Raw genomic sequence first — 21,907 nt, 5'->3', positions numbered from 1 at the left:
ACACTATACAAAGGGAGACAGACCAGGTAAACCTATACATACATCGTGCATGCTTGTAAAGTTCACATACACAGGATAAGTGATGCTTATACTGTATATGATGTAAGCAGGGCAGTGAGCGGGCAATCGAGTACATATACAAACATGGTGTATATACATAGGACACAACAGCGTAGTACACCACAATGATACAAGATTGTACAACTGCATACCGCTTCTCCTCTGCTCTCATCAAAGTCTAGATCCAGCAACTTCGCATGTGGTACATCTGGCAATTCATTGCAGCATGAGAACTCAAATCCACTCTGATCCGTCATCCATGACTAGGTAGAAAGAGCTATCAGCTGAATCCCATTTGCAAGGACTAGACCACTCACTTGGAACCCCTTGATCCCTCACTACTAATCTTGCTCCACCCAACTCATCATCTTCATCCTCATCCTCGTCGTCATCTTCACTTTCATCCTCTTCATCCCGCACCTCATCCGCCTCTGCCAGACTCTTCCCTAGCAAGTTTGCAAACTCATCAATCTCCTCTTCTTCCTCTTCAGCCTCTTCGTCTGAATCTTCTATGAATTCTGCAGACTTGTATTTCGTCGGTGTGATAGGTTCGACAACAGCTGCTGCTGCTGTCGCTTTCTTCCCTCGTGTTGCACTGGCTTTGGTAGCTTTTGGAGCTGCAGCTGCTTTGGCTTTTGTCTTTCCTTTAGCGGTTGTAGTTCGCGATGGAGCTGATAGTACTGGTATAGGAGCACTTTCGAGTGGTTTCTTTCTAGGTAAACCTTTCCCACTTTTCGTAGCTCTACCATTTCCACTAGGAACAGCTAAAGCAGGCGGAGCAATGGGCGGCGGTGGCCTCTCCTTTTCTGAAGCAGTCGGCTTCGCTCTCTTCTTCGACGCAGGACGAGGTGTATCTTCTACCGCGCCAACCATACTTGAGACTTCATGACGCATATCGCCTGATGAGAAAGAGCTCTGATCTTCTTCATCTTCTCGAGTACCAACTTGTCGACGAGCAAGAGGGATCGAGGTGGATGATGTGGATGAGCCCTGAGAAGCGGGACGTCGAGCCGTCGAGGATGAAGATGCGGTTCGATTAAGAGTGAGATGTAAAGTTGATGGGAGGGGATGTAGCGTGAATGACTGAGAAAGTGTCAGCGCAATCAAAGAAAGACTAAACAGGGAAACAGAGGGATAGCCAGGGCGTTGGGTTCCACACGAAGCATGGGAGTGAAATCGATACGTACTTGAGCTTCCTCGTCATAGACCAAAACACATTCTCGCGGTTTACTAGCTTCTTCCCTTACATCAAACACCTGTCGTCCGTTCTACGGCAGATAGAACATCAGTAAGCATTCAGGCGAGGCAATTATGACCGAGACCGAGTGATAGTTGAAGACAAGGTGACACTTACACTCGTGTCAAACGTGACCTGACCACCTGTCGATCTACCTTGATACACACCTGGTGTATCTTGATTCACCGAAGCGGGTTTGAACGTATCTACGAACCCAGTCTGTCAACCGAGATAATCCCTTTTGTCCATAAGGGGTACTCGTAGGAAGGATCCAGTTATATTGGTCGAACGACACTCACATCGAATGGCGATAGGTTCTTCGTCTGCTTCCTTCTTTCTTTTCTTCCCTATCCCAAGCTGATTATTCAGTCCCGCTGAAAACACGAGAGGGAATGTACCTTTTGGTAACTCGGCCAGCGCACTGGCGGCGGTCGTCATGATAAGTGTATTGTGAGCAGATGTGTTTGACGGTGCAGAGTTTATCGTCCGTCACTTATTCAGTCGCTGCCAGGTGTTGGTTATTGAGACGATGTCGACAAGACATGTTACCCATTGATGTGATGGTTGGATGGATGGATACAAAGGACGACCGCTTAACCCGCCGCCGGATGCCACCCCGAACAGAGTCACGTGATCACTGACATTTCCCTGAACGCGTCTGCTCTTCTCTATCTTTGTCCGTCTTCGTCAACCACAACTTCTACACTTTCCACATTTTACCTCGTCAAGTTGATCATCTTAACTGACTCCGCCAGCACGACAAGCAGCTCAAACAAACCAAGAGCATACATCATCTACAGTGAACTCCAACTGCAAGCTTCGCAATCCGTAGTTTATATTTCATTTCCCCTCCACAAAACACTCATCGTCGCCGCCACCTGCTTGCCACCTGGCCATTGCTTCACCTCGACTATCACCAGCACAGCCCGATAAACTCCTTGGTAGACCTACCATTCTCTGTGCCACAGAGTTTTCCCCCTCCCACACCTTCTCCACCGCCGCTTATTCTACCTATCCCATCACCCAAATGCCAGTTTTACCACCCAAACAGGCCTCTGCTCCTGGGACAGCCGCTAAACGCATCAAGAAGGAAATTACCGATCTATCTCGTGAAGATCTAGGTGCAATAACGCTGACCCCCAATGAATCGAATATCTTTCAGTGGAAAGCGAGTTTACCAGGTCCGTCGGGATCGCCATATGAAGGAGGGGTGTTTGAGGTGGATATCAAGATACCAGACGATTATCCGTGAGTCGAGTTTAATGGTTCCTCTTTCTTGGCGAGGAAGGTAGGATGACGGCAGTGGAAGTGCGGAATGTAGGAGAGGGTTTCATAATGTCGTTCTGTGAAGGAAGAGCTCCTTGGGGCGAGCGAGCGTTGTGATGGAGAGAATCTCGCTCTCAGATCATCCATGCTGATAATTCCTCAGCTTCTCTCCGCCCCAATTACGATTCATAACGAAGGTGTATCACTGCAACGTTGCTGCTACAGGTGCTATCTGTGGGTGTATCTGTCCCGTAAAATCTTACTCTCCGTGCTGACCAATGGCCACTCTACAGGTCTTGACGTGAGCTTCTGCTGTCGTCCGCCTCAACTTCTGTTCGTTACATACTGACCCGACGTTATATCTCTCGTTTCCGTACAGCTTCTCAAACACGCCTGGTCGCCCGCTCTGTCACTATACAAAGTCATTCTCTCCCTATCTTCCCTCCTGACAGATCCAAATCCTTCCGATCCTCTCGTCCCTTCTATCGCTCAAGAATATAGAAGTAATAGGAAGAAGCACGATGCGACAGCGAGAGAATGGGTGAAGAAGTGAGTGTGGTTCTCTTTCCCATCATCGACCATTGAAAATGATACATTCGTCCTACCGCGTATACTATACCATTTCTTCGTCTTGCGGTGTATTGACGACAGATTTTCCTTAGATTTGCAACGCCTAAAACTACCACTGTTCCTGAACCGACAACGATCAAATCCACCACCACCACCGCCACCAGCTCCACCTCTCGACCTAGAGCTATCCAACGGCCATCAGCTACTTCCTCCACAACCTCATCATCAGCTGCTATCCCACCTCCTGTCCCACCTGTCCAAGTAGCAGGTACTAGACGTACGGCCAGTACTCGTTCCATTATCGATATAGAAGATAGCGATAACGAGGACGTGGAAGTTGTAGGGGACAGTGCTAGAGCGGGAAGTGTGAATGGACTTGCAAGTGCTGCAGGAGCAGGTGCAGGTACTGGTGTGGCAGGACCGAGGAGAGGGAAGAGGGCGAGGGTCGGTGCAGCAGGTGGTGGTGGAGGGGGAAGTGCGGGAGATGCTATTGTCATTGATGAGTAGAAGAGTCAGTCAGTGTCTAGTTATGGGGACGAGATAGGCGGCGGTGCCCTTCGTGGAGCGCGAGCAGCTGGGGCAGGAGCGAGGGGAGAGTTTCACTCAGGTCGTGTTAAGTATCGTCAAGTGCATAGATACCATTCATTCATCATATAACGAGCCCAATCATCCTCACGAAATGCTACTTTATGTCTCTTGTCCCAGCTGGGTCTCGACTCCTTCTTCATGAGCGCCTTTACTCATACGGAATGCTGTCTTGGCTACGACAGTCAAAATACTGGAAATGTTCAGTCGTTCATTCTCATCAACTATGTATTATCGTAAAAACCACAAACAAACGCCATGACTAAGATATCGTTTCGGATCGGACTTATATATCAACCGCAGTCTCCACACCCGCCCAGAAAACTTGCTCTTTTTCATTAACAGTAATCTTGCAGCTCAAGATCATATACTCCAAGTAACCAAGAAACAAGGACTATTGTACCCAATCACCACTATATTCCGAGCTATTCCTCCTATGTCCTCCACCACTTTGCTGCTGGTTGTGGTGTTGCAACGGTTGACCTAAACCAAAGTTAAGCCCTCCTTGATCGTGATTGCCCTTCAAATCAGATGGTAAATGGACTGTGTTGTCGTCATCGTCTTCTCCTTCGGAATCGTGCTCGTGCTCGTGGAGGATGTTGGAATCTTCTCCAGGTGATCGACTACGTTCCCATTGTTTGAGCTCTTTCGTGAACTACACCAACACAAACAGCAGGTCATCAGCATTGACTGTTTAACGCCACGACTTGTAGGAGAATACCACCCACCTTGTCAAAAGCCATACTGGCCTCCTCACTACCTTCACCTTCTTCTCCTTCTCCTTCACCCTCATCATCACTGCTCACCCCGCCAACAGCTAAAAGCGTCTCAATCCTCTGTCTCGCCTCTCTCAGATCCTCTCTTAGACCTTCCATCTCCCTTTCTGCCTCTTCCAACCTCATCCTCAATAGGTCTACTTCCCTATTACGAGCATTCAAGACATCTTGCGAAGCCGCGAAATCTTCTTGTAGTTTCGTATGTTGTTTCTCTAGCGTTTGCAATTTACGTTGCAGTTCGGCCGTCTCTCCCGCGGAAAAGATACCGGATGGAGTGGATCGACCAGAGGCATCGCGTGTTCGTGCGCCAGGTTCGGACGATCGACCTCGGAGTGAATCAATCTCGGATTGTAATGATGCGTTCGCAGTCTTTTGCTTGTTCAACTCGTCCTGTATAAGAAGTGTATATTAGCTCTGGTCACACGACGTCTCTAGCAATCATGATATCCGGCGCCTCCGTCCCAACTGCAAAGGGACGCTAGAAGCGCAACGACTCACCTTCATCCTCTTCAACATCTTCTCGGTCCCCTTGACATACCTCACGGCAGTCTGATAGTCCGCCTCTATCCCTTTCACCTTCTCCTTATGTTCTCTCTCCATATCATTCAACCTCTTCTCCAGCTCTCCCACCCTTCTATCCGACTCGCCTGTCGGGGTTGGCGATCTCATAGATTGGGAAGTCGGTGATCTGGCATCTTTGATCCTCTCTACTAATCGGCCCAAAGATTCCACTTTGTCTTCCGCTTCTTCGCATCTCATTCGCAGATCTTCCAACTCCCTCTGAGAAGTCTCGTACGCTCGCGTTCGTTCTCTCAGCTGTGACTCCAACTCCCTCGTATGGGTCGTCGATCCCTCTCCACCGCCGCCACTACCATCGCCACCGCCGTTGAGATTCGATGCGTTGTCGAGATCCGAATCATTGACTGCAATACCATGATCCGCAAGCAGGTTTCGTAACATCGTACACCGCGTCTCGACCTCGGTTACCAACATCTCTTTCTCTCGCAATTCACCATCACGCGAGTTCGAAATATCCTTGTATCTAGACAATTCAGTCTGGGCATTGACCAATTTCGTTCGGCTCGCTCGAAGTTCCCCTCGAAGAGTCTGGACTTTCCCTTCGAGATCTCTTGATTTCTGTCGGTGGTTGGAGACTCCAGATTCGGCAGCGTCAACTCTCTGTCCAGCCTCTTTCAACATCTTTCTCAGAGACTGAGCTTCCTCTTCCAGCGCTCGAAGCTGTTCTTGATGTCCGCGAGTCGTCCTCGATTCATCCGCTCTCATCTCCTTGTGAGAATCAAGAAGTTCACCTAGTCGACTCGTCGTGACGGCTCGGAGTGAATCGGCTTCTTCTCTCGATTTTGAATACGCATTCTCGACCTCTCTCATTCTCTCTCCTGCTAGATTCGCATCCCGACTCCTCGCGTCCAGGTCCGCCTTCGTCTCCGCGAGCTCCTCTTCCAACTGGGCAACTCGAGCATTCGCTTTCCCATACATCGCTTCCATCTCGCTCGTTCTCAGACCGGCGGAAGTAATAGCTGCTTGAGCCTGCTCAATCAACCCGATGTTCTCATCTCGAGCTGCGATCGCTTCGTCAAGTTGAGATTGAAGATGATCACGTTCTGCCTCACGTTGCTGGACTGTCGAAGAGAGGGTAATGAGACGTTCCGTATGTTCTCGAAGTGATTGTTCAGCGGTCGAAGCTCGATCTTGAAGTTGTTCCATCTCCATTAGGAGTTCTTTGTGCGCATCCTCCGCTTCTTCTGCGCGCTTCAAGGTCTCCGTTTCCCTCTCACTTGCAGCTGAGTGGAGCGATTTAGCGTTAGACGCGGCGTCGTGGGCTGCGTCCAGCTCCTTTTGGGTAGCAGCGTGGTCAGCGGCAAGCATACCAAGTTGTCGTTCGAGCTCGTTGATCCTCTCTTTCTCCAGTCGAGCCAAGTCAATATGTGAGTTCGATTCCAGTGTAGCAATTTTGGCGCGATAGAAGGCGGCTTCTTGTAGAGCACCTCGTCGAAGTCTCTCGGCCTCCATAGCTCGGTCAGAAGCTACGCGAGTCTGAGCGACAAGCTCGTTCTGCCATCATATTAGTGTCGTGTACTGCGTTTCACGACAAGGTTGTACTCACTTGTATCGAAGCTTTGTCCTGTTTCAGTCTGACCAGCGCATCGGTCAATTGATGTAGCAGCTTTTCATCAACCTTGCCTTCGCCGCCCTCGTCGTCCCCATCGGAAAAATTGAGATCCTCCGCTTCGCCGCCACCCACGAAGCCTTGCTGGATCGCTCTGCTCAGTATCACCTTCAACGCGGTTTCCCTCTTCTTCCCCGCTTCCACTTCCGAGTCTTTGTGCTTGAGCTCTTTCAACAAGTCATGAGATCCGGACAGAGAACCTGGTCGACCACTGAACCCGTTCGCAGTTGGTGATTTGCCATAGTAGAACGCATCAGGAGGAGGGGCAGGACGATCTCCGCCATCAGCCATCCTCAGTCGAGGCGAAGGACTTCGAGTGCCCAAAATGGAAGCATTGAACGGTATCTTCGGATTTTGCGGAGGTGAAGCTGGACCGGCGTTTGTAGGTGATGTGACCCTATTGTGGAAATTACCCTGTTGAGGACTTGCGGGTCCATTGGTGGGTGATAGAGCTCGTCGAAATTCGTCATCTCCTTCACGTCGAGGTCGTTGAGGTGGACCAACTCCGTTTCCAGTCGGGACCGCGCGGGGTGTCGCTTGTTCGCTCTGAGCAATGGCTAAATCGCCAGACTCTGATCGAGGCAAAGTGGAGCCAAGTGGCTGTGTAGTGGGCAGACTTCTATCCGGTCCCGCTGGCGGAGAAGCAGCTCTGTTCAAGCTGTCCATGGAAGCTGACGGCGCCAAGACTCGCTTGACGGACTGGGGCGGGGTGTCGGAAGGAACAACATTCTTGGACGGCGACTCTTCTCTGGGAGGAGCACCGATCGATTGAGGGTTCCTATTAACAGGTCGTGGCGGGACGTTATCTGGTGGATACTTGATCTTCGAGGTATCGAGGATATGGATCATGGAGGGATCATCTCGTGCTTCGGTCAAAGCCTGGTTCGCTTCCCCACCGACGATGAAGATCTTGCCAGAAGCAGCAACCATGGCGTGGCCTGAGCGAGCAGAAGGCGCAGGACCCATATTCTGGAACATGTACCATCGTTGGTCTGGTTCACCGTCAGCGCATGTTCATCTTCGGAACCAGGCATACTTGCAACTCACTTGAAAGCTTGAACGCAGCAAGATCTCCAAGGTCCTTCCCCTTGACATCTCTACCTCCGAAGACATAAATTGTTTCATCAACGATGGCGGCGGCGTGTCCCTCTCTTGGTAATGGGATGTATCCGATGCAAGAGAGCTCAGTCCAGGCTCCTGTAGCGAGGTCAAAAGACCAGGTATCGTTGTAGTGGTAGTTACCATCAGTACCTCCAAAGCTATCCGAATTGTCAGTCTGACGAACCACCTCTTGAATTCTATTCACTTACAGGTAAAGCTTGCCGTTGTTGCCACCAACAAGAATGTGACCCGTTCGCTTGGGTGGAGCGGGTGTCGTGTAGTGTATCTCCTCCCAGTGATGTGTTGTGCCGGATACTAAGGAAAACCATTCATCAATATCCTTTGCAGGTGATGGGGAAATCGTAGTAGATATCTCAACTTACATTGTTTGAGATCGTACATCCATAGATCGTTCATGAACGCCCCGTCCGCTTGTCCACCGAACACGTAGAATTTCCCTTCAAGCAATGTGACCGCATGTCCGTATCTGCCCTGAGGTCCGCTTGACACAGGTACACTTGTCCATTCTTGCGATCCTACAAACGCGTACCCATTCAGCCATCATTTTCCCACTGCAGATACTTCACGGTCAGAAACTCACTCAGATCAAGGATATACAACCCTTCATCCTGCGCATCGTCAACGTTGACTTTGGTATCACCTCCCCAGACAATCATGATCCTGTCCGCCATAGCACTCGCATGTCCTACTCTCGGAATTGGTGTTTCTCCTTTCGTCTTGACGGGCATCGTCACACAATCTCTAATATCCATACTCCATAGATCGTTCCTCACTCTCTCATGGACGAGACCACCGAAAATGAGCATGTGTCCAGAGTGTGAAGGGAAGGCGGGGACGGATAGTCCGTATCGCGGGAAAGGCGATTGAGGAGCTGAAGGTGGTGATGTTTGAGGGTGGTAAAGACGAAGAGGTCGGATCATCCACGGATAAGAGGTGTTATTGACCAAGGCGGAAGGATAGGCATTGGGATTGGGGTTGGGACTGCCTCCCCCTACGACCGGGGAAGAGTTGTTGACAGGAGGTGGTCTTTGTATGGGGTTGTACGCGGTCATAGGACCTTGTTGGTTTACGTTGGCAGCAGGATCGATAGGGTGTCCGTTCATAGGTGGACCAGGAGCGGTCTATCGACAAATCATCAGCACGAAGATAAACAATGCAGCCGAGCATGGTTTTGGCAGGTCTTGACAACACTCACAGGATTAGAGGTCATCCTTCGTCCATTTGCCATAGGCGGTGTCCCATTCGCGCCGCTGTACGATACACCCCTAGGTTGTCCATTCATGTTTGACATGGTTGGCGTATTGCTATTTCGCGATGACGCAGCAGTCGAGGCGGATTTGCGGCGTGGTGGTGGTGGGGGAGACGGCATCGACATGATAGGATATGACATGATGGTGGAGAGGGTAGGCGAGAGCGAACAAGAGCAAGTGAGAAATATGTCAGCTCCCCTTCAAGTTCGGAATATCACGTTCAGATCACATCAGGATCCCGAGGCAGCCAGGAGGGGATTGGGCAAGAAGCCAGAGGAGAATGTTGTAAAGCGCTAAAGACTCCATCCTCGAGCTGAATAGTCCTACAGGCGGCTTGATCTTCGACACCCGTACAGCAGCGCGAGAACAGTTGAGTTGATATGCCTTTTAGAGACATGTCTCGAAGCGATATCCTCATCCCGCCATTCCTCCATCCGCTCGTTCCCTCCACACCTATCTCTCAACCGCTCAACCACTCTCATGCTCAGATCCTAGTGTATCGCTCCGGACAGATAGAAGATCATCGTCTAAACTCACGTTATTGGTGGACTCCCTCCGACAGCTGGACCATTCGGATGCGGTGGACCATGATGACCATGTCCATGCAATCCTATGCCTATCCCATGATGATGTCCACCTCCGCCCCCTGCTTGTGATTGTGGTTGACCATCCGTGTCTTTCTCCTTTGATTGTTTTCGCTTAAACAATGACATCTCGTTGGTAGCGGTATGTTTTTTGAGTTTTGTGTTGATTTCTCGCTCCGGAACAGCCTAGCTCGACATCCGTTCGCGCAGAGTTGGAAGCACGAGCAGTGTAGATGGTGGGAACCCAATGCGATCTAAGATACAAAGGGGATGTCGTACGTTGTTGTACAGTGCGACTTGTCGATGTCGAGTCACTAAAGCTCTCTTTCTCTCTATCTTTCGGGGTACAGGATATCCTCGACTCCTGTGCTTTGGGATTGATCGATATACACTGACCAGCTGATCGCTCGCCTAAATAACTAGCCGTCCGGTCAACGATGTTGACAATAATCTTGTGTGCGAGCTGACTCTGGAGGACAGATGGTCGATCAAGTTTGGTGAAAGGAGTGGGAGTCCCAATTGGGAGTTGTACACATTCGTTTCAAGGGGTGTAGATGTATGGTCCGAGCTTTGAAGCGTCAGTCGTCTCTGTCGTTGATATCAAGGGCCAGCCTTTCTTCTTCTGCTTCTTTCTTTCGTAGGTCGTCTCGATCCAACAGGTATAAGATGTATGTATGTATGAACGAGTAATGTCTCGTCGCGTAAAGACTTGTCGCTCACTTCTGCTTTCTTTGGACAGGATGAGAGGCACGTCCGTCCACCGTTTCGCCGAGCGTACTAGCGTACTGGACGGTTGGTGTGTAACTTAAGCAGCACTTGAACGGTGGTGGCAGGTTAAATTGCTGAAAAGTAAATACCTAAAGCGGTAATTTCGCGTCGATGCAGTAACAATGAGAGAACATCAATCGAGGGGGGGACGCGTCGAGAAATCAATCAAGACCACTTGCACCTCGTACCTCTTCACAATTGAACCGACTGATGATGACATTGCAGCCTGCCGAAGGAGCGGGCTTCACTTCTACGTACAGGTATGCTTGTCCTTGGCACCTTGTGATGAAGCTTATCTGTAGATGCCCATTTCGCTTTGAGTTCATTGGTAATCTAACCAGCGTCGACCTCGTCACCTCCAACATCGCCTCATATACATCCAGTCTGAGGCAAAGTTATCAAGACCAGTCTTGCAAGCATCATTGCTCACATCAGAAAAGTCCCTCTAACGCTCTCACACAATGCATGCAAGACCGTTTTGTGATCGTAGACCTCTCAACCTCTGCCACGCTTGAGCCGTTTCCACTTGGGTCTGGTTTTCTGTTACGTAATTTTGCTTTTGTCAAAACACGCGACGGCTTTTTGGTCCCGGTTCTGTTGGCTGTTAGGAAAGAGATCAACACAAAGTGTCCAGGCAACTGAGTCCATCGACATCATCAAACATCTTGCCAAACAGATACATTAGCTCGTAGCTCATCACAAAGAGCACTCCATATCAGCGCTTCTTGACACCATCCACACCTTCTTACATACTACAAATCTCGAAGAACTGTCTTTCAACTATTGAGTTTACGTTTGCAGCTGTGAACGACAATGGCATCAACAAAGACTCGAAGACCGGTTGGTCAACCTAGTGTGGTGATGTCGACTCCTCCTCCTCCCTCGAGATCGAAGAGCTTGTTTAGCGAAGTTGAGAAGCAAGGTCTGCTGCAGAACTTTGATCTGGAAGGTGAGCTGATGACGCTGTCATGTCTACATTGCGTCACCATGATTAACAACGAAAACTGACCGAATGTTGTTGCTATTTCACCCTAATTCTCTTGCCGACCGACTACCCACTAGTCGCCGACAAGACCCAATTCTTCCGATCACTACTCAAACATACCCTATCATCCTTCTCCACCCGAGCAGAATCAGAGCTCGTCCTCATCCCCCGTCATCTTCGAGGTCTCACACTCGGCGAGCTGGAATCCAAATGGGGTGGAGGGTGGGTCGGGACGATGCAGAGGATGAGAAAAGAGAGTTTTGATGCGAGGGAGAAAGTGAGAGAGGAACAGGAGGAGAAAGAGAGGGAAGAGGTGGTCAAGGGAAAGAGGTGAGCATCTATCTCTGGTTCAAGGCGTTGTCTGTTGTCAACTTTCGACTTGGCTGACGGGTTTGTTGGTCGACAGAAAGAGGAATGGGACCAATACTGCGAACAGCTCCCCATCTAGACAAACAAAGAATGGTAAGCGATCACCGTTTCATCTCGTGATGTCCAGGACTGAAACAATCTCCTCTTTTCTTCAGCCCGTCGAGACGTACCGACACCACAGTCAGCTCGAAAGGCCCAACCTGCAGCTTCGACTTCCAAGACACGCCCCAAAGCGTCGTCCTCTACTACTGCTGCTAAGCGAACAAAACCCGTTACGTCTTCATCGTCTACGTCCAAGCCTCCGAGCGTGAGCTATATATTTTATATCACTTGCAAACTGCCGTTCTTGAGATCATCGCACGAGCTGACTTGTAACCGAAATACCAGTCCCTACCCCAAAATCACATTTTCAACCCTTCTCTCCCTCCCACTCCATTCCGATCCACTCACACTATACGAACGGTCGCGTCTCCCCTCACTCGGACTTCCTCACCCTCACGACCGCGTGCCCTATCCGCTGCGTCGTCCACTTCCTCTCTTCCCGCCTCAGAATCTGACGTCGAGTCCAATTCTGCTTCAGACTCCGAATCGGACGACCTTCCTGACCCCGAAGCATTGGAAGCGAAACTCCTCGCTTCCAAATCTACCGGCGGGGGTGGAGGTGGTGGTAGATCACCCAATTCCAAATCGTCTAAAAAGAAACGAGGTCCTTCACTCATTTTTCGACAATCACTCGCCCCAGGTCATCAACCTCCTCTACCATCATCTCAACATGCGTCGGACGAACCTCTGGCTAGTGTGGAATTGTCTGATGGAAGAACGATCAGTTTTAATCCGTTCTCATTGACACCTGGACGCGTGGAAAGGGAGTTGGAAGAAGGAGGAGTCAGTCTTGAAGAGAAGAAGAGGGTGCAGAGTAAGGTACATGCGGAAGTCGTGAAGAGCTTACAAGCAAGGATGGAGAAATGGAAAGTGTAAAGCGGCTCCGTTCGAGCGAAGAGATTGAGAAACGGAGAGAAAGGAGAAGTCACCTATGCCTATGTTACTTTGATAGTTTTGTTCCCACATTTGAATTACATAACTATACTATGTCTTTAACGCGCACCTTATGTTTTGAGTATCTTGTGTTTTATACCAACAATGATATATCATTTGCATGTTCATATTTGCGTTCAGAAATGTCGAGACAGAAACAAAGAGAAAGAATGTACACAAAAGCCGTATCACACCACCACGCCCCACCCCTTATCATCCATAAGAACTATTCACTCCCTTTCACAATTGCATCTTGCTTCCCTTACACGCTTATTTGACTGATAAGTTGAGTGAGGTGTGCGCTCTCAGCCGCGTAGTCCGGTGCCGCGACTCTTCGACATTGATATCGAACACGAGGTTGGTCCTAAAACGAATCAAACATGGTCAACTTTAGGTCTCCTGGAGAGGACGAGGATCAATGCAGCTACGATCGCGAACTCACGTTGAAAGAGTCCTGCTTAGCCATCATTTGGAAAGAGTAGGTCTTCCCTGTGGCTTTTTGGAAGTATGATCCGAAAGCGTTATCATTACCCTCCTCCTGGAAACATACAATGAACGTCAGTTTGTGTCGCCAACACATGTCAGGAAGGAATTAGCTCGCCTTCAACTTCATCAAGTCGTTGGCGCTAATCTCCATCAATTGCTCTGCCGTGTCGTTGAATGCTGTAATCCAGAATTGACCAGTGTGATCCATGACGTTCATTGACAGGATATATCTGTTTAAGATAGACCGTCAGCACACTCTTCTAAGATCTCGGGACACGGGACTCACCGATGAATAGGCGCATCCCAACTTCTATCACACTTCTCACATCTCCATCCAGACCCTTCATCCACAACCTTCTTGTTACACCCATCAGGGTTCGCACAAGCCGGATATGAGAATGTCTCTTGCTTGACGAAAGCGATAGTTGCAGCAGTGGTAAAGTAGTCGGTCTTGTCGGACATGCCGAGTTGCTCATCCTTTGCTTGACCGATAGTTTTGATCTCGGCAGGACGAGCACCCTGAGCGGCGCCAGCACCACCGGAGTTGACAGAAGAGTTGGTGTACGCCGTGAACTGCTTGTTTCGACCCTCGGCATCGAACCTGAAAGTGGTGATGGTTAAACCGTGTACTACTTCTCAGTCATCGATTGCCTACTCACCATCCTCGCAAACTGTGCGCCTCGGGAATATCCGGGTCGACAGACATTGTGGCTGAGCTGAACATGGATAAAGATCGTCCACCGAAATCGCCAACTTTCACACCCTTGAAAGCGATAACCGGTTGATCATCGGCAGAGAAGGTCTCGGCTTGCTTACCCCAAAGCGTAAGTCGAACAGCTTGGCCAGATTGATCCACCAGTTGGATATCTCGCTTGGCGAACTATTTGTACAATGTTAGTCGCTTCACTTTCCCCAAGCAAAGCGTTGTGTGCTCACAGGCTTGTTGGTGGCTTTGGAAGTGACAGATCCTAGCTCGTGTACTTCTTTCACGACACCAATGACATCTGACCCCTAGGATCAGCTTGGATCGGAGCATTCGCCGATCCGGGTCGACTCACCACACAGCTCATCTTTCTGCAGCTCTCCCAGATCTCCGATCCCCTTGAAGTTGTACTTCACTTGAGGTACAGACTCGTCGTCACACTTCGATTGCTAGTCAGCCATAGTTCGCATAAATCGTGATCGTTGCAGCTCACAGGCTCAATTTCCGTTTGGTTCTCGAACATAATCTCGTACTCGTTGTTGACATTGCTGAACTGCTTCTTAGCTATGTTGATCCGCGCACGAGAAACGAAGAAGACCTGGGGGAACAGCATCAGCTCGGTTTGAATAGTAGATCCGGAAAAAACATATTACACACTTTTCCTTCCTCGAGTAAGTTGTAAAAGTTGTCAACAGTCTCGTTGAATCCAGTCGCTCTGATCTCGCCCTGTAACATCACAAGTTAGCCTGCACACTGAACTTATCGCAATGTGCAACTCACTGTCTCGTCCATGAAAGTGCAGCTGAACAGCTTTCCCTCTCCTCGTTGGTTAGAGTAATGTTTGATATCTGACTTTTGGGTGACACGAGCTTTGATGGTCCACCTAGATCACACCGAGAAATACACAATCAGTATATCGCTCCTCAAGCGGCTCGGCGCTGTATCACTCACTTGTTCTGATAAGGACTCAATCCTTCGATAGGGTACAGTGGTCCAACATCTTGCTTTCCACCCGCTCTTCCACCCTTTGCCGCAGCTCCACCACCTTTTCCACCAAACTGTCCTCGGTTCGCAGCACCCCCTGCACCGGCCCCCGCACCAGGCTCCTGTTTGGGTGCTGGGGCAGCTGCGACCGCTGGAGAAGCACCTCCGGAGGTTCCCTGTTGTTGTTCGAGATTCTGAGGACTGCCGATCTTCTCGCCGTTCCATGGGACGATCTCGAGATTGAGGATGATCACAAGTCTGGGTGAAAGATTGCGAGTATCAGCTTGACGCTCGTCCTACAATCATATTAGGGGTAGTGTATACTCACTTTCTACCTTGGACGGCATTTGTGACGTAGTTTACGAGCTTGATGAGGACGTGCTTGTCCACTTCCTTGTTTTCGACATGGTGATTGAGCTGAGTGGCAATCATTCCTTGGATGAAGTATTTCCCATCGGAGAGGATGAGACTGTATCACATTACGACGGGAGTGATCAGCTTTACAGCCCATTGCATACAGGAGAGTGGTGCTAGGTAGCTGATGACACGGCTACTCACCGATATCTATCTGTGCCAGAAGCACCGGGTGCGTTGATCTTCTTGACGCTGAGTACTTGAAGAACGGGTACTACTCCCTCTGGCGCTTCATTGCTGTTGAACACAAGCTCGCAGAAACCAGCGGTGAGTGGACTGGCCATCTTGAATTAACGATCTGTCCGGTGGTGAGAGTTGAGGATAGGGTATTGAAAGAAAGAAGAAGATGGGTGAATGATATGTGGATGTAGAAAGACGATGATGATGATGTCGGAAAAAGATGAGTCAACCAGCTTGACTCTTCATTGTGAGCAGTCGCGTTTTCCGACGCGTCAACCTCGTTGCAATTTCCTCGTGATTTAATGTCCACCACTAACGGAATCAATTTTACCCCGCATACACGCATCACCACCAGTGTAAATGATGTTTGGTCTCCTCCTTCATTCTGTTATACCTATGCATGCAACCACCAAGCCCACGATCAGCTCACTATGCCAATAGCCACCCCTTCACGAGCGAACGCGGATCGTAATGGGTCCTCAACATCATCACCGGAAGCTGGACCGTCTCGGAAACCTCGTGTAGTGAACCCAGATAGAGAAGAGGAAGAGGAAGAGGAAGGATGGACAAGAGATACGTTCGTCAACCGACCCATAACGAAGAACTCGACTGCTATGCCTATGGTGGGTTAGCTGAAGCGCTAGTACTTGTATAGTGCAAGTCGCAACAAGTTGACGTGTGATGATTGATAGTTCCGAACGATGATTGATAAATTCAAAGATGTCATCAGCCGGATCGAAGAAGGGATAGATAGTGCTCGAGACACAGCCTTAGCTCTAGAAGAAGCCAAACAGGACGACGAGGTATGTATATCCTTCCTAACTTGTAACTTTGAGCTAGCAGCTACGACTCAACGATCGCTGATGAGGTAATCTGCTATATATAGTCGATAGAGCAAGTTGAGAAGGCGATATTTAGAGCTTTCGACCAACGTCAGATCTTACGAATCAAGATTGAAGTCTTAGAACACCTCATAGCCCAGTTAAGAGATAACAAATCATTTGTGAGTCAAGCTCACTATCAGATCCCCTGCTGAGGGCCGTGATCGGACGATGAGCTGACTGTAGCATGGAACAGGATGATATTGAAGAAGCGTTTGATGATGAGACGAAGAAGAGAGAAAAGGGATATCTGACACAATCGCAGCGAGCGAAATGTGAGCTTCCTGTCGGAATGTGTGATAAACAGGGTACAGGAATTCTGATACTAATGTGTTCGACTCCGTAGACAAGAGCGTGAAGGAATATTCTGATTTCAGATCAGCTCTTTGGGCAAGTCCTGTCCTGCTAATTCTGCGACTAAGGACAATGATAGCTGATACTTTGGATGGTGGTCTTATGTAGGAGATCAACCATCAATCGGCTTGTCCGCCCGTATCCAATTGGCTCGAAGCGGGCCCGGACGACGAATCAGATGACGAAGATTTCGAAGTGGGCGGAGAGACGCAGACTTATCGATGTCCAATTACGCTGCTCCTCTTCAAAGATGCCGTTACAAGGTGAGCGATGGCAATCGTTGCTGGTCTTCTCACCGTAATACTGATGTATTCTCACTTTGTGAAGCTCAAAATGCGGTCATAACTATTCGAGAGCGGCAATTGAAAATCTCATTGATAACACGAAAAAACGAAGAGCGGCGGGTGCTGCCAAATGTCCTGTCACAGGATGTTCTGCCTTGCTGGAAAAGACCGACTTGAAGGTGGGTATAAGAGAAATCAAAAAATGCCTCGGATATCCGTTAAGTTGAGTCGCTGAACCTATCCCGGTGTTAGGGAAATCCAAGTCTGCAGAAGAGAGCAGAAGAGCACGAACGAAGAAGATTGAGAAGAGAGGAAGAGGATGATGAAGGAGATGAAACTATCAGGATTGACGAGGAGGATGAGGAATGAAAGGTCAGGCGCACACGATAGGATAGGCTAGGAAGAGACTCTCGAGTGAAGTGTTATACAGTAGAAGTGTTGTTCGCGACAGTTGACTTCGCACATAAGACTGTAGTAACGTTCAAACCACCGCTACCCGAATGCAGAACAAGGGACTAATCATGCATTTTCGCTTCATATATACAACATTCGCAATGCTTTCGCTTCTCTTCGCATCCTGTCTCCCCACTCATCCCAACATGATCTCCCCTTTACCTTTCCTATCCAACGCTCTTTCCATCTCTTCCTCCTCTTGCGTATCTCCAAACTGCTGCAACTCGCCCGCTCCCTCTCTTTCTGCTGCACTGTCGTCATATGTTCCCGATTCCGTTTGCGCCACGAAATCAGGTTGTTCTTTCTTCGAGTCGTCCTCTTCCGCCTCGTCTGATCCCGTACGCGGGACAAGTACGCTCTCGTCGACGGTAGTTGCCCGCTCGGATTTTGTGTCAGCCTTCCTTGCCTTGATAGCATCTTCGTTTTTCTGTGCGAGTTTTCGAAGAGCACTTTCCGCACCAGACATGGAGGGCGGACGGGGACTATCGTTACCGGAAACGGACTTCGTGGGCGACTCACTGCTATTGCCGTTGGGCGAAGATGACGACGATGGCTGTGCAGGGGACGAGAACTCGGCTTTGCTGACTCTAGGTGGGGAAGGGTGCAGACTGGAACTATCTTTTGTCCCTTCACCATCCGCATCCGTTGCGATGGGAGCTGTATCGGATCGCTGAAGCTGAGGAGCTGTAGGTGGTGATATCACCTCGATGGTCTCGCTTTTTGTGATCGCGGATTTGTCCCCAGCCGGGGTATTCACAGCGTCGCTCGATGCAGCACCGAAGCTTGACTTCCTTGATGAAGAGGGAGTTGCCTTCCTAGGCGGGATTCGGGGTGGCGTGGGATGGAGAGAGGTATCGGCAGGGGTCCGACTGCCCTCCGGGGTAGGGATGTCTCCAGGGTTTGCATCCGCTGTCACACCACGACCATCCACTGAATGTCTGGAAGGCAAGCTCGGAGGCGTGCCTTTCACATCCTCTACTCGCTCTTCCTGCAGACCGTCCTCTGTGGAAACCTTCCGGACCATACCTTCACCCAAATTCGAGCCGATACCGGTCACCTGTCCAGGTCGTTTGGGCACGCGAGGAACCACCATCGATCGTCCGCCTGCAGGCTGGGTGAAAACAGTATGATGCGAAGAGCTTGAGGGACGGCGGGATTGGTCGGCCGTCCCAATTGTTGATGAGGCGGATGGAGCCGCAGAAGCTTCGTCCTTAACAACGCCTGTGGTCGCTTTGGCGGAGCTGAGCGTCCATCCTGGCGGTGAGGCTGAAGCTGGCGTGATAGCAGCTTTTGACGGTGAGTTCAAAAGACTCAACCTCGATGCCGAGGAGGACGATCGGTCGCGAGAAGGCACACTGATCGGGGCAGTCGCAGCTGCATGAGCTGCGGCGTTGAGTCTTTCTTGCAGAGACATGCCGGATCCAGGGGAATGATGGGAGGCAGTAGTTGTTGGAAGTGGGGCATCGTCTCTCGGATCGGCTTCGGGCGGTCGGTAAAGCGCTGCCGGTCGGTACTCCTCTCTCTCTTCCGAATGTTCGTGGTTCATGCTGCCCGCACGACGCTTTGCCGCAAAGTTGACACCCCATTTCTTCATCTGCTCCTTGGCCGTACCCATCTGAGCTTGTAGTGCTTTCTTGTCTCGTGATCTCAAGCTACTGATGAGAGATGCCGAAGAAACAGATGCCCCCATGGGAGGAGCTGCCTGACCCGGCGACGCGCTGGTGTTGGTTGTGGTGGGGGTTGCAATTGACTTGGTTTCCGCCGGTCGACCGCTTCGGGCATCGACATCGCTGAGTTGACTATCCTTACCAGGCGGTAGCACATCTTGCTGGTCGCTTGCGACTGGATGATCACCTGCTCCACCTTCCGCGAGACCTGCGGTGGAAGACGACACTTGCACGGCGGTGACCTCGGGAGTATTGCTGAAATTAGACTCCGGAATGAGCGAGTCGACCGTAATCGATCCATGACGGTCGGAACTGCGAGATCGTGCACGCTCCAGGCTGTCGGTAGACGTATTCGGCAGGCCTCCTTTGACCGTCTGGGACGATAAAGAGGGTGGTTGAGTTGCCCCGGTATGAGCGAACCACTTCTTCGTTGCTTGGATCGCTGCGGCTTTTTTCGCAGTTCCTCCCAAGCTAGTGCCAGGAGGTGCCGTTTCAGTCCTCGAGATGCCAAGGTCGGCAGGTTCGGAAGTCCCTGTTGTAAGCAAGTCGATGGATTTCGACTTTACCGCATGACGTTTGCGGATATTGCTAGCGGTAGCAGGTGTTGCTGACGAAGGATCTTCATGGGATGTCTCGATTTCCACGGCTGATTCCTTTGGCTGCGTGCTCTCTACCTCTTCGCCTTTGACATTTCTCTTTACCTTGGTGGCCTCGCTGAAGATACCGCCCCGAACGTCGAGTCTGGAAGTGTCGAAGAAGGCGAGGTCGTCCATATTTGGCAAGACGATTGAATCGGCAATCTGTAATCGAGTCCACCGACATTAGAGCGTCACTCTCACGTCCGTGCTCAGAGGAACTCACGACATCCTTCAATTGCTTCTCTATGGTTTTCAAGATCATACCAATCTGTATCTTCCTCTCGCTAACTACCGGCAGGATTTCCAAATCCATCTTGGGCATCTGCGTAAAGGCGTACCACACTCTATTACTCGGCGGATTCTTGATATGCACAACCAAATTCCCCTCGAGAGATTTCAAAACAACCGCTAGAACCAGATCAACAACGTATGGCTTGAATCCTGTCGGGATAGTGGCGGTGGTAGCGATTGTGATCCTGATCTCCGAGTCTGGTTGCATGGGTCGTGATCGATACTGCATGTTGACTTCGAAAGCAGCAGTCCCGTCGGCAGTGAGATCTTTCAGCATGGGTTTGGAAAAGCTGGGGACGAGGTCAGACGCCGTAGTTTGCAAAAGATCAGAGATGAAGACGAGCTTACAATGGGGGCGATGTACCGACGTTGACTTCCCGGACAACGATAGGACCGAGGAAGCCTGGACGAGGAACTCGTACGAGCTTCTTCATGATCTTTCCAATAATGAACTGTTTAGGCATACGTTAGCGTTCGTGGCCGCTGCTGCGAGAGAGGCACCGGGACCCACCTGTTCAAAGGCCTCTGTTTTGTAGAGAGCAAAGAACACTCTTCCTAGGAACGCATTGAACCACCTCATCGGGATTGGATCCGGTTCAGTGTCGATTGTATCTACCAGACTCTGCATATCGCTCGGTGTAAATACTTCCGACGTGGTAGGTGCTTGCATGGACGCTTGTACCAAGGCAATGTACCAATCTTCCATCCTACAGAAGTCCTCAATTGGTCAGTCCCGGCAACATAAACTCCAAAAGAACTGACCAGACTCACTTGGTATTGCTTTTGGAGAACAGGAAGATCGGCTTGTTTTCCGTCTCCTTCCCATGTTCCGCATCCTCTGCCGGCATCCCTTTTGTCAAGACGTTCAACCGTTTCTTCTTGCCGTCCTGCGCATCGGCTCTCAACACAATCGCATTCCGCTTTGCAAACATCTCTCCGTCTCTACCCTTGAATCTCTTGCCCTTTTCACCTTCCACTCTGACCAAATAGTCATCCAGCCCAATAGCAGCTACGCAGTTCGATGCCGACTCGTCGTCGTACAAGAAAAGAACCGATCCTTTCAAGACGCAGAAGAAGTATTCTTTCGGTGTGGCGTCTTTCTTTGTAGCACGAGGGACCATCGATCTATACGTTTGAGCGATACGAGCGGAATATGTGGTGGGTGCCGATCCGTTCGTATTGCTATTCGAAGCAGCTGTAGTGGATGTTGTCCCAGAGTTGATGGAGTCACTATCGCTCTTCTCCTTGTCCAACGTTGCAGGATCTGCCTCTCTCTCTTCTTTGGTGTCCTCTGCTAATGCTTCCGACGAAGCAGAGACGAAAGGTATCCCTCCTCCTGAGTTCGTTGGACTGAACTGCCTCCGCACCGTCAACCATCCAGATACCGTTTTGCTCGTATCCCCTGTCCCCGCCTTATTGCTCTTCTCCACCAGCTCATCTCGCTCTGCTTCTTCTTCCAAGAAAGCTTTTCTCAGCTTGTATGGATCGGCATCACCAATAGGTGTAGAACCATATTTCCACACATAGGCTACAGTCAATAGAGTAATCGTTAGCTGGCTTTTGATCTGGACCATTGTACAATGAGGGCACAAGTTTGCAACAGATGAGGGCGGAAGGCCAACTTACCGATGATCGTGACGATCAAGAGAGGGACAAAAGTCATCCCCCCCAGGATGTAAATGAAGAGCCACTGGAAAGGCCACCACATCGTGTGAAGGAAAATAGCTCGTCGAGCTCGATGTATGCGAGTAGTGTGGAAGGGTGAAGAGAAGTAATG

The 21,907-nt window shown here is 50.1% G+C and overlaps 8 protein-coding genes across 8 annotated transcripts; 3 read left to right on the top strand and 5 right to left on the bottom strand.

The window, feature by feature from the left end:
* Nucleotides 1-294: 294 nt before the first annotated feature.
* CI109_102840 (uncharacterized protein) lies at nt 295-1,735 on the bottom strand (the record flags this gene model as incomplete). Its single annotated transcript, XM_032001230.1, has 5 exons — nt 295-323; nt 378-1,143; nt 1,248-1,328; nt 1,415-1,503; nt 1,597-1,735. The coding sequence occupies 5 exons, from the start codon at nt 1,733-1,735 to the stop codon at nt 295-297; spliced, it is 1,104 nt and encodes a 367-aa protein (XP_031864120.1).
* A 589-nt stretch (nt 1,736-2,324) lies between these two features.
* On the top strand, nt 2,325-3,640 carry CI109_102839 (uncharacterized protein; the record flags this gene model as incomplete). The annotated part of the gene is made up of 5 exons (XM_032001229.1): nt 2,325-2,545; nt 2,727-2,797; nt 2,857-2,864; nt 2,943-3,112; nt 3,226-3,640. 5 exons carry the CDS (start codon nt 2,325-2,327, stop codon nt 3,638-3,640), a joined length of 885 nt encoding a protein of 294 aa, XP_031864119.1.
* Nucleotides 3,641-4,112: 472 nt separating this feature from the next.
* On the bottom strand, nt 4,113-9,179 carry CI109_102838 (uncharacterized protein; the record flags this gene model as incomplete). Its single annotated transcript, XM_032001228.2, has 9 exons — nt 4,113-4,373; nt 4,447-4,884; nt 4,993-6,567; nt 6,620-7,674; nt 7,730-7,941; nt 7,993-8,098; nt 8,167-8,319; nt 8,385-8,925; nt 9,000-9,179. The coding sequence occupies 9 exons, from the start codon at nt 9,177-9,179 to the stop codon at nt 4,113-4,115; spliced, it is 4,521 nt and encodes a 1,506-aa protein (XP_031864118.2).
* Nucleotides 9,180-9,274: 95 nt separating this feature from the next.
* Nucleotides 9,275-9,767, bottom strand: CI109_102837 (uncharacterized protein; the record flags this gene model as incomplete). The annotated part of the gene is made up of 2 exons (XM_065967203.1): nt 9,275-9,377; nt 9,592-9,767. The coding sequence occupies 2 exons, from the start codon at nt 9,765-9,767 to the stop codon at nt 9,275-9,277; spliced, it is 279 nt and encodes a 92-aa protein (XP_065823275.1).
* Nucleotides 9,768-11,219: 1,452 nt separating this feature from the next.
* CI109_102836 (uncharacterized protein) lies at nt 11,220-12,738 on the top strand (the record flags this gene model as incomplete). Its single annotated transcript, XM_032001227.1, has 5 exons — nt 11,220-11,355; nt 11,469-11,721; nt 11,798-11,853; nt 11,916-12,067; nt 12,148-12,738. 5 exons carry the CDS (start codon nt 11,220-11,222, stop codon nt 12,736-12,738), a joined length of 1,188 nt encoding a protein of 395 aa, XP_031864117.1.
* A 319-nt stretch (nt 12,739-13,057) lies between these two features.
* CI109_102835 (uncharacterized protein) lies at nt 13,058-15,666 on the bottom strand (the record flags this gene model as incomplete). Its single annotated transcript, XM_065967202.1, has 13 exons — nt 13,058-13,159; nt 13,238-13,333; nt 13,397-13,511; nt 13,568-13,882; nt 13,941-14,161; nt 14,218-14,285; nt 14,340-14,424; nt 14,478-14,582; nt 14,642-14,710; nt 14,765-14,867; nt 14,936-15,226; nt 15,297-15,437; nt 15,527-15,666. 13 exons carry the CDS (start codon nt 15,664-15,666, stop codon nt 13,058-13,060), a joined length of 1,851 nt encoding a protein of 616 aa, XP_065823274.1.
* A 198-nt stretch (nt 15,667-15,864) lies between these two features.
* CI109_102834 (uncharacterized protein) lies at nt 15,865-17,450 on the top strand (the record flags this gene model as incomplete). The annotated part of the gene is made up of 8 exons (XM_065967201.1): nt 15,865-16,185; nt 16,255-16,365; nt 16,449-16,565; nt 16,640-16,718; nt 16,790-16,833; nt 16,906-17,060; nt 17,125-17,260; nt 17,334-17,450. The coding sequence occupies 8 exons, from the start codon at nt 15,865-15,867 to the stop codon at nt 17,448-17,450; spliced, it is 1,080 nt and encodes a 359-aa protein (XP_065823273.1).
* A 220-nt stretch (nt 17,451-17,670) lies between these two features.
* On the bottom strand, nt 17,671-21,838 carry CI109_102833 (uncharacterized protein; the record flags this gene model as incomplete). Its single annotated transcript, XM_032001224.1, has 6 exons — nt 17,671-20,001; nt 20,063-20,420; nt 20,479-20,582; nt 20,642-20,837; nt 20,902-21,658; nt 21,757-21,838. 6 exons carry the CDS (start codon nt 21,836-21,838, stop codon nt 17,671-17,673), a joined length of 3,828 nt encoding a protein of 1,275 aa, XP_031864114.1.
* Nucleotides 21,839-21,907: the final 69 nt, after the last annotated feature.

This window comes from Kwoniella shandongensis, chromosome 5 (genome assembly GCF_008629635.2).
Source record: "Kwoniella shandongensis chromosome 5, complete sequence".
NCBI lineage: Eukaryota > Fungi > Basidiomycota > Tremellomycetes > Tremellales > Cryptococcaceae > Kwoniella > Kwoniella shandongensis.
This window is presented reverse-complemented; position numbering and strand designations above follow the sequence as displayed.